This window comes from Manis javanica, chromosome 5, assembly GCF_040802235.1.
Source record: "Manis javanica isolate MJ-LG chromosome 5, MJ_LKY, whole genome shotgun sequence".
Taxonomy (NCBI): domain Eukaryota; kingdom Metazoa; phylum Chordata; class Mammalia; order Pholidota; family Manidae; genus Manis; species Manis javanica.
The window spans coordinates 73,463,529-73,475,433 of record NC_133160.1 but is presented as its reverse complement, the minus strand read 5'-3'; the positions used below and the strand labels follow the sequence as shown (position 1 = coordinate 73,475,433).

The 11,905-nt window shown below is 36.4% G+C and overlaps 1 protein-coding gene across 3 annotated transcripts in view; it reads right to left on the bottom strand.

The window, feature by feature from the left end:
* Positions 1 to 4,203: 4,203 nt before the first annotated feature.
* SYNPO2 (synaptopodin 2) overlaps positions 4,204 to 11,905 on the bottom strand; it is a 170,799-nt gene continuing 163,097 nt past the window's right edge. For 2 of the 3 annotated variants that reach the window (XM_036993076.2, XM_073237110.1), the window contains one exon: positions 4,204 to 7,741. In XM_036993076.2, the coding sequence (XP_036848971.1) occupies positions 7,202 to 7,741 (540 nt within the window). In that variant the 3' untranslated portion in view covers positions 4,204 to 7,201. The remainder of the gene's footprint in view (positions 7,742 to 11,905) is intronic. The other variant, XM_036993077.2, reaches the window with a different exon arrangement.

Here is an 11,905-nt window from a genome sequence, read left to right as displayed (position 1 = left end):
TTTCCTTATGGTGTACCCTTTTTTAGAAGTAAAAGCTGCCTAGGGACAGAAGCAACATTTTACTCACTAATATATGCATGGCATTGAGCATTGTTTATATGGCACCGAGTATGTGAATAGTGAAGGATTGCTGGCTGACTGATCAATGAATGAGTTCTTCTCCCCCTGACAGTGGGTCCTAGAGCTGCCAATAGAAGGGCTTTATGTGCCCTTGTCAAAAGCAATTCATTCTAGAGGAATTACTAAGTGTCTACTGACAGTGACATGTCATTCTCCTTCCTATGGCTTTACTCTTAAACTCTGTAAAGGGCATACAGTCATAGACAATTTATATTAGTTTTATGTTAGCTTTCCACTCAGGGACAGGATCTGAGTTTGCTGTCCTTTAAATCCAATTCTAGGTATATTCACTGTGCCTAGAAAAATTATAGGGCAAGAACAGAAATACCATTCTATGTTATTAAACGTGCTGGATGCTCATGCTGATAAAATTTAATGGTTCCCTTTGTCAAAGAAATAAAAAATCAGGATGAGCATTACCTTCTGTTCTTTAATTCTGATGTCTTCATGAAAGCCCCGATTTTCTTAAAATCAAATCTTGTCATTGATAACTTCAAATAATAATAACTTGGGGAAAATGCTAATTGAGTAGTTTAATGCCCAAAGGGAAATTTCTTAAAGTAAATACAATGCACATGTTTTATGGAAATGTTTGTTCCATAAATATCAATGTTTTCATAGTAGTAAAAATATTTATTTTATACTTATGGCTAAAATTCACCTCCACTCTTTTTGATCTTGGAGTGGCCCTCTTTTAAAGTACTTTAAGAATAAGTTTATAGCAGGGTACTGGTGAAATAAAAATATGTTACAAATTCTTTTGCTACTTTCTCAGGCAAAATATCTATAGAATTTGTTTATACTTCTGATTATTTTCTGCATGATATTATTTTAGATCTGGAATATTTAATTCTTATTTCTTTCTCAATGACTTCCTTTTTATGCAAAATGAGAAATCCAGATACTTTCCTCATTCCAACATATTGTGAAAGAACCAGCTGAGTCTCCATTAGAAATATGATTTTCAAATGCCACCACTGGAGTACACCAGAATGTGAAACCTCTGCTCTCTTTTGTGGTTATTTTCTTTATCAAGTTCATGTGAATATGGGGCTTGGCTTAGCTGAGCATTAAACTTGCTGTTTTATAACAAAATTAGGGTTCTTTTTCCTCTTGTCAGTCCGCTAGTAAGTATTAACTTCAATAAAGTATAAGCATTTTGTATTGCTAATAATTAGAGCTGTAGTTACTATAGATAGAAACTAGAGAGAGATCATCTGGATTCAAGGACAAAGAGGCATTTAACTGGCATAAGGCCCAAATAATAGCAAGTTATAGAAAAATATATAGCCCTCTCTTCTTTATTTACTTATTTTAAAAATACTGTTCTTTTCTTTCCTATGTACTGGTCTGGCAGAAAGCTGTGGTATGAATGACATGTAGATCAACAGGAAAAACTACCAAGTCAACCTCTTGAAATGAGGCTAGTTCTGACAGGTTGGCGATCAGCCCCAGGTGCTGCATGATTTCTGTGCTGCTTTGCAAATGGTTGCTCCATCCAAGCAGGAGTAGAGGCAGTGCAGTGTACCTTCCCTGGTTTAAGAATGGCTCTTTACTTTCCAACACATGCATTATACTTGAGTTGAAGAAATATCCCTGCGGAATACTCCTATAGCTTAACTGTCTAAATGGATAATTTTTTTCTGAAAAGGTGATACTGAAGAAAGGATAAGCAGGATCTTATCTCTACCTCTGAATATTCACAGTAATGTGAACGGGCTTCTTCAAGGGCAATGTGAGCTTAAGTGAGATTGTGCCATTGCCTATGTGTACCCCATTATAATTTATCTGGTAATTTAGGGCAAACCTCACACTTATTCAGATCATTACGATTAGGCAGTCATGTTTTATTAAGTCTTTTGAGACTGTCAGTAAGATGCAAAAACTTCAGAATCCTGAAGAGGTGCATGAAGCTTTTTCCTCTCGTGGGGAAATGGGAGTGGAGGGAAGTTTTTGAAGACTGGTGACAGAAAAGTCAAGGAGAAAGTTGAGTATAGCAAAGCTCTGCTATGCTACAACTTAAGAGAGGAAAAAATGTCAAGATTCTGTGGAGGCCTTTCCTTTCAAAGTGTATTTCATGTAATTACTTGGTTTTTATGGGGGGGGGTGGTTACCAGATCTTTTCTAGAAATATAAACTGCAACATTTTATAAGCCTGTAAATAATGAAATACCCCTTCATGAAAAATATTACCCTATTAAATTTGATAAGTCACAGATCTTGTTATTTTTCAAAACCACGGAAGAAAAGGGAATGCTTTGACTAAATACTTCTGGTAGGAAGTGGACGAGGGAAACTTCAGCTGGGACTGAAACATCTCTGTTGCTATCTTCCCAGTGACAAGCCAAGGAATTGAACTGTCTTTGCCTCAGGCTGTCATGTGGAGATAACACCACCTACCTCTTAGTGTACTGTTTTGAAATTTATAGTCTACTAAGCACTAGGAATTCCTCAGAGAATGGCTTTTAGGATCTTAAGATAGTGGAGTACTACTATCTCTTGAGTCATCTTACTCTTTAAAACTCATTTATGAAGCAGGTGCTGGCACTTAAAAAAAATTTTTTTTAAGGATGCCTAAAACAACCATTTTATTCAGGATTTTTTTAAAAAGGTGTCAAAAAGCTGTGCCACATGATACCAATTGACCAGGGAGCTCACATTCCAGCTGATAGTTTTACTATTATGGAGGAAGAACCAAAGTCATTTAAAAAAAAAGAGCTTTCCTTCCTAATTACAACCCTTAAATAGAATTCGTGCCTCATATTGAATTTACCGAGTATCATAATTCCTCCAGGTGGTAAAGATACCTCGAGACAAGTGCTGGGCATAGAAGCCACAGGGCATAAATCTGCAAAGAGGTAAAAAGCTAACCTTTTCAAACAATATGGCTTCTCTCTCACTTACCAACTTTACATTTCCCTGTATGGCCCCGGAAGATGACTGGTTAGCCAGAGATGGGTAAGATTCCTCAAGGGAGGAACAACCTAAGACAGGCACAGTCGCAGGGGGGCCATCAGGTGAGAATTTGGGGATCAACAGAGGTGAGGCTCAGAACCTCACCCCCCCTGCTTTGAGAGAAATCTTATGCATCCGTGGATGTTTTGCTGCCCTTGTCTAGCCTGGATTAATACTTAGTCCATAGGCACACACCTGATCATCTGATCGTCTACATTTGCCCTCTTACAGCACTAAACCATGTTTTCTACCTTTATCTTGCATCTACCTACCACTTCAGCATTTTATTAAAAATAAAAATAATAATAATAATAAAGGGAGAAATGTGGGATCAACATGTAAATCAAGTACAAAAATCAAACGAATATTCATATTTGACCTGATTGTTTATAGGCCATAATGCGTGATCAAAACCGAAAGTTTCTGTGATGAATGCCCTTGTACTGTTCACCATGTAAGAATTTATTCACTATGTAAGAATTTGTTCACCATGTAAGAACTTGTTCGTTATGCCTCAGAAGATTGGAGACTGACGAGAATTAGGCTTGAGATGGATTAATGATTGTACATTGAGCATTGACCCCCGTATACTGAATTTTATTGTTGTTAACAACCATTTGATCAATAAATATGAGAGATGCCCTCTCAAAAAAAAAAAAAAAAGAGCTTTACTTAAATATGCTTTATTATAACAAAGACTTCAGTTTTGGGTCAGCATAAAGAGGACAAATAATTGGAAGTACTGGAATGACAAACATGGTAGATTCTCTGAATGAGTCCAGAGTGGTTTTAGAAATTCAACCATGTCATCCAGGCCATCTCACCATTGGCTATGCTTGGGTTTAGGACTGATTTTCAATGTGCTATAAAGGAAGAATTAATAAAGGATGATACTAAACTGTGGATCTCAAACTTCTGAACATACAAAACTGATCATATTTTCAGGTAAGTTTTTCCTAAAGTTTTTAAATGTTACAGTTAAAATTTCAGCATGAAATTCTTTTGATGTGTCTGTAAGCTGATACTGTAGAAACTAAAAATTTAAAATATGTAGTAGATGAAATTAAACTTTGGGGTGAAGACTAATTCAGTTTTTTTTAAGAAGGGAGAATGAAAAGGCTCTTTGAGTTGATTTTCAAGTTACTTTTTATTACTAATATGCTCTTGATTTTCAGTATACATCTTTCAAATACAGTCTCTTGGAATAAACACGAGTGGAAATGTCAATCTAATTAGCAGAAAAACATCGTATTTTAATAGAAAAGTGTGGACAGTTTAGATACGTCTATTTTGGATAGAAACCAAATGTGAAACTCTACTTGCTCTTAAAAAATGAACATTTCTACACTTCCTCTCTTAATTATAATAACTGAGCCTATTTGATAAAAATTTTTAAGCAAAGTTTCAATTCATTAGTACATACATACGCTTGAGCACAAATAGGGTGACCCTTACTACTATGACGGTGCCAGACATATTCAGAGATAAATGGACTACAGTTCATGCAGTTTTAAAACTCAAAATATTAGACAAAATTTAAATCATCTTCATAACAGACACTTCACACACATGCAATAATATAATATGAAACTCAAAATGGAGGAAAGGTGCCAAATTAGTATCCCTATCACTGACATACTTTACTATACTTTCAGAGAATGCTTTTTAATCCTTGACAAAAATAGGTATTCTTTCTACCAACGTGATTGCTATTAGTAGGAAAATGTCTTACAAAAATGTGGTATGTATATTTATAAGCAACTGCTCTTCTCTAAAAAGGCTATTTTCGTCTAACAGTTATCTAGGTTTTCTCACCAATAGGAATCAGATCTCAGCATGTCAGGTGTCTAGTCTCAAACAATAGCTTGAATGTAAGCATTCTAACTTTACTCCTTTTCAAGTACATTGGAGGTAAATACCCGCAACACATTTTGTGATTATTTAATAATGGTTCTTTTACTTTTCAGAAGCATGTCTGCAAAATTTGACTTCTTGAAACATCAGTTTCTAATAAAAACATAAAACAATTCATTTCCTTGTGAATGAAAAATGTACAGCTTTCCTGCCATGTATTGTCTTTTTCTTGATATCTAGCATAAATTCAGATAGTGTCATTCAAATGATAATTTTGCTTTCATACATGCAAAGAGGGGTGGCTGTTTTATATCATAATATTTAAGCTTAAAATATCTGCTGCTCTCTACTATGAGTCTAATGACAGTTTTAGTGAATAATATAATGTATACCAACTTCTGGAACTGGAGTATATCAAATCCTAGGAGTAATGGAAATAACAAGATAGGATCTGATACCATCATTCAAAGTCTTTTCTCCTAAATTACCCATAATTTAAGACATTGACATCCAGAATGATTCAACCACAATAATACAGTTTAAGCAAGTATATTATGTAGGGGATTCCTGGGAATTTGCTGACAGACTAATCAATATACCAGGAATTACTTTTTAAGATTTCATAGGACGTCCTAGGAATCAATAATTATATCTTATAATTTGAGAGAATTAACAGTATATCAATTTAAGATAATTTAACATTACAACTTTAGAAAGTATTAGTCTTTTCTTTTGTCCATAACTAAACAAATTAGTATCTGATTAGCTCTATCAATAATAGAACTTACTGTGACTGATTCAATTTTTATTCTTTTACTTTTAAGATGAGGGATCACATGTATCCTGGGTTTTTTTTAAGTTTTATTCTGTGAAATACACCTTCTTATTGATAAGCTCACGAGTTGAAAAGTAAAACAAAGCAAAATCACCACATTTAAAAACCTAAGAAGGTTTTAAAAACTCAAAATGTTTTTTATTTTAAAATACGCTCAATACTTGCTTGTAATGTAAAATACTTTGAATTTCCTTATATTTAAAACTGTGGGTATGGTGATAAGGAATAAGTGTTTGACTGATTGTCTCATGGTCATGCTAACAAGGCATGGTTCATGGAATTGACCAAGCAGATCTTTAACTTCCTTTGAACATTCTAATGATGGCTTTCTAGGCTCCTGTGGCATGTTTCCTATAACTAAATAAGTTGTCATGACCTACAGTTGCATAATAACTGACGCATCTGTCTACTACTTCCTTAAGTCCATTAAATTTTTTTCTTCACATCAGCCCTAACTCCATGTAACACGTAACACAAAACCTGCCACCCAACAATCCCTTTTGGACCTTTAATGATACATATATAGTGATGCCCAGTGACCTAATCCACTCCTAAATTTTTCATCAGATACTTAAATGATGAACAACAATGAATAATTCATCAACAGATATTCCACTAATGAGAAAATCTCAGAATATCAGATCTGTTAAGGATATAAGAGATTAAATAATCTGATCTCATGTGACAAATTAGGATACCTGAACCCAGAGTCTATGCCTCTCTCAAGCTATTGGCTTTAAATAGATTAAAAGTAAATCATATACCTAAGTCTTTACTTCCCACACATAACACCATTTGCCTCAGAAGTCCTTCTGAAATATATAATGGTCTTACTCTTGAATATTTCTTTCTGAGAAGAGCTATGTTTCAATTCTATTAAAAAAATTATCTTATTTTTAAAAGTGTTTCAGAGAAATGCTTAAAATAACAACAAGGAATTCCTTTTTTATATAGTTATATCGTTTTTTATATAGTTATTCTTAGGCATATTCACATTGAAAATTCCCCTAACATTATATTGATTGCTGGTATTGCTAATGACAATTAGCACACCATATTTCATTAATTCCTTCCTGGACTAAGACTAAGATGCAGAGAAGAAAATACTTAATTTCATTTAAATGAGCAGGGTTTACTTGCCTAAACCTCCCCATATTAATGGAATAAATGGAATTAAGATAATTAATTAGATATAAATGCCAGCACATCAGTGTAGAAAACAAAGTCTTTCTGCAAAGAAATTCTCTGTGCATGAGTAGACACTCATGTGCATTCGCACACACACACACACACACACACACACTCAGATATGTGACACTCAGAGAACAAGCCAAGACCAAAAGTGAATCTAGATCTACTGGAAAAGTCAATAGCCCTGCAAAGAAATATTTTTAAAAATCAGTAATATAGTTAGCACACAATCAATTCTTATAATTTTCATGTTTGACGCCTCCATCCCCTCGGGTGAGGGTTATAGTTGCAATTGGCTACTGGAGGACAATAATCAGACCTGGTCTCCATGGACATTATCTCAGAATCATTTCTGGAAGGCTGCCTATAATATGCATATGGCAACTGTGAACCATACTGGGATTTGGTGGGCATACTATTATCGGGTAAGGAGGCAACCTTATGCTCTTGCCTTCCAGATGAGCCCATATTGGCCTTCTGGTCTTGAGGAGCACAGGACAGTCTCTCATTCCAATCTTCTGAGCATCCTGGAAACACCTTCCTGCGAGCTGCTGAGACCACATTTGCCACAATGGATTCCTGGATGTTTTGGGATTTAAAGGCATCATCCACTAGACCAAGCGGAGACCTTGCTGCTGCTTCCCAAGGAGTTAGTCTCTTGTTTTCTTTCTCTAGTCCATCAGTTGGTTTGTTAGAATAGTTATAAGCAGGCTGGTATACCCAAGGAGGTGTAGAGATGGTAGGCAGGACTGGTCTTCCAGGAAGAGAAAGGGAGCGTCCAGTCCCCTAGAAACAATGAAAATCTTAGCATATCTCGTTCATTTTGGGCTGTGCTGATAGACAGTTATTCCACAGTATTGTTGACACCATTACTAAGCACTGCAAAAATCAGATCCCCACAGTGCTTAGTCCTAAATGCAAGACTGGCTGCCTCTGCCTGATGTGTTATTATCTGGGACTTGGCCTTCACTTAGGACCTCCTTATTGCTCTGACTCTTTGAGACCATAATTCCAATTGCTACCATCTTTCTTAGGCATAACTTCCATGGCAGGGGCCCTGTCATCACTGGGAAGCCACCCTTACTTCTGTCTGCCCTTTACATATTCATATCTACATCCACAGCCCACCTTCATTCTAGTCATATCTTTCTGGTACAAAATAAACAAAATATATTGATAACCCCAGAAAGACCATGAGCCACTGGGCTTTTTACTTTTCTCAAATGACTTTTAATCTGTTATCTTACTTTGATCCATCAAATACAGCAAAACAAACAAGAGCTACTTAGTTGTATTTAACATTACTAATCTGCTGGAGTGGTTGGCCTTTCTCATCTCAACATCTATTTATAGATTGGTGAAGATCACATGGATTTTTATTTCCTAAGCATAGGGTTTCTCACATCTCTAAAGGAGACACTACTACTACTAATTACATATGTATTTTGCTTCCTTTTATGTGTATCACATTCCATATTTCTTTGAGAGTTTGTGTCTCTGCAACATTCCCCTGTGTTTGCTAAACGTTCAATTTATCTAATATGCAAAAATAAAGTTTATGTAAAGTTCCTGTATTCTTTCTCCTTTTACCCCTTCTGTAATACCAGGGACCTGGAAGACTGGTTATCTCCGTTATTTCTGCACACTTCCCATCTGCATGAAACTCTCTTAGACAAACTCCTGACAAAAGTAGCAAATGTACAACTAGGGGAAATGAGTCAACTTTGAAAGTACCTTTACATTGTGTTTCTTGAACAAATAGCATTCCCATGCTTCAAAATGTGCTCGGATTTCATAAATGATTTCAACAGCTTTACTTAACCAAGTTCTTAAATTTAAAGTGAATAGCAACACCTAGATTTGGCAAAATATCTCAGATTAAAATGTTTTGTTTTTACTTTCTCCATTAGGCACATAAAGAAGGTAGATGGCTCATTCTTGGCTTGCACATAAAGAATAAAGAGGTCAATATAATGGATCTTGCTTCTCTCTTTTTTAATCATTAAAACCTTAGTAATAATGGTTGGATACCAGCAAAAACAGTTTTATTAATGTTATCCTAATCTAGAGCTAATAATAAGTCCTATTCACTGTATAGTCAGGGAGGGGGAAAAAAGCTTAATTTTAGTGACCATTTAAAGGACTTGATTTCCATTTCACATTATTTATGCATTGGTTTCATTCATTTACTTAACAAAAATTTTATTGAACACTAATATTCCAGGCACTGTTCTATGAGCTTGGAAATACAAAGATGATTCAATGACATCCTTGCCCTCAAGAAGCATACAGTGCAGTACTGTTTGTAGCTCTGTAGTGGCAAGTCAGTCAGTCATAGGTCAATTTAGAGAAGAGACTCTGCCTATCTTGACAGGATCAATAGGGAATTTTCTAAACTCTGAGAAGTATTAACTTTCAGCATGATGAAGAGAAATTTAGCTCTTGTCTCCCTTTTGTCCTTGCCTTTAGAAAAGAGAACACATTGGTCTAGAGAGTCCCTGGGACAGTTTTCAGATTCCAGGGACACCTGCCATGTGTGGTCTTTGATCAGATACAGCACCTTAAGGACCAGTTTCAGTCAGGCCTTTTAAATAATAGAAACTTGAAGGGATGGTAATAAAGGGATCCAGCACCCTACAGAAATGGAGGAGAGGCTCCTTTATATATATACAGGTAACTAATATCATGGCTAATTATCTATGCATTTGAGAGTATTAAGCACAATGTGTATGCATACACTTAAGTGACAGGACATCTGGAATGGATAAGAGAAAATGTTACTTTTCTGGTCCTTCTTCCCCCTACTTAGTTTGAAAATCTTCAGAAGAATGGAAACTTGACATAAATTTGAAAGTTCAAAACACTGTTGAATGACATCCTAATGACAAAGAGATGAGAGGTTTTTTTCAGCTAAGTTATACCTTAGCATTAGCCAGTTGAATGTGTGGTGGAAAAGTAAAATTTTGAAGTATGATATTCAAAGAGCAAGTCAAGGCTTTCTGAAGAGAAGTTTAAAATAGCATTGAAGTTAAAAAAAAAAAACTCATGTAGAGTATAGACATGCCAAAGATAGCAGCAGGGACTGGTTGTGAAGGAAAAATGCGTTACCTCAATGAACAAAATGATTCTTGCTCTTTTACATATTCCTTTAAGTATTATCAAGATCAAGTTACAAATTGTCTTAGGTTAGAGATGCAACTATGGTAGAAATAAATAGTTCTTTAGGTATATTGTTGTTTCTGCTTGTGCCAAAAATATTGCAGGTCCCTAGTTTCTGCCTGCACCCAAACCCCTAATTTTAACCAATTTCCCCAAAGCAATTTTCACATCTTTTTCTTCGGTGCTCTTTCTTTCAATCTCTGTCCCAAGGGTCATGCTGTTCTCTGCTTGGCTAGCTAAATGAAGCCATTGGTCATATCCTGAGCCAGAAATCACCAAAGGGACCTGAAAATAACAGAGGTGTTTCTTCTGTTTTGGAGTTTGAATGTCTGATAGAGTCTAGAATAACATGGGTTAGATACTGGGTTGTAGTTTCTACCATAGTATTATTACCAAAAGAATTTAAATTTTTGAAATGAGAGCACTTAATTGTAACCAATACTTTAAATAGGCATATACTGTGTCATCAAATTGCTTCTTTCTTTCTGTCTCCTGCTACCCTTTAATGTTTTTAATGAAAGAAGTCTCTCCACTGCCACTGGATGAAAACTTAGCAGGTCCTGTGACATTCCTCTTCCCTTTAGGAATAGTCCTGTGGTCACCTTAAGGTACCCAAACCAGTTTATTTCAAAATAACATATTAATCGCTTGTAATACAAGCTCCAGTTTCAGCTTAGAGTTAACTGTCCTCTCCTTCCGCAGTTGGGGCTGTTTCTGTAGGCTCACCTTCCTGCAGGAAAGGCACTGTGATTGGACTCCCCTCTTTCCTTCCTCTCCTCCCCCAGCTTGTTCACTGTGACTTACTGCCCCCCTGGGGTTAAAGTACAAGGATAGAGAAGGAAAAAGAGCAGAAAGAAATGGTTTCTTAATTTGGTAACATCATATTCTGGCTGTTCACTCTCAGAGGAGGCAGGTCCAAAGAAGGAAACTTTGACAGAATCAGTTCCTATCACTGGAGACACCTTGCCTGTAGTACCGTTCATGCCCATTCACCTCTATTCTAGAGGGTGATTTGTGAATCATTCTGCACCCCTAAGAAGCTGTCGCCTTAAGACTTGTAACTACTAGCGTCTGTATCACCCTTGAAGGGGCCCCAAGACAACCCCAGGACCTCTCCCTTGCCCCTTTCCTGCTCTGGGCCAGGAGGAACACACATCATTTGCCTTTGGGAGTGAGGCAGCAGATTTCCTTGTTCTTTGACAAAACAGTTTGTCAGCCATCTCTCACCTTCTAGATTTCCTGGCAGGGAGTCAGACTCCAGTCCTCTCTGATCTCCCACCCATCCTCATGTAGACATCTCACATCAAATTATCTCAGAAGCCACTTTGAAACACTTTTCCCACAAGGCTGGAGGTGACGGGATAGGACCCCCTCTACTCCATCTACGCCAAACACACATGCTGTGATCTCTGGTGCTCCAGAATTCCTCCTTACAAAGTCTTCTCTCCTTGGCATACTCTGTCCCCCTTTAATAACCTAGTGCCGAAGGAGAGGTTCGAGAATCGTGGAAGTGGTGTCGTACTATTTTCTCTGTAAAGTGTATTTCCATCCAGAATCTTACTTTAATGTGCAGCATTGCTTAGATGTGAGGGCCTTGGGGAAACTTCCACTCTAATATCCTGTTATGTAACATGATCATTTTCAGTAAAGTATAAAGGTCTTTCTCTTATTTTTCTTTTAAAAATGAAGTATAAGCTCAAAATAGAATGGAAAATGTTTTCTCCTAGAATGGAAAATGTTTTCTCCTACTAATTAATTTCAAGAAACTCAAATCGTCTTGAGTTGAAACCT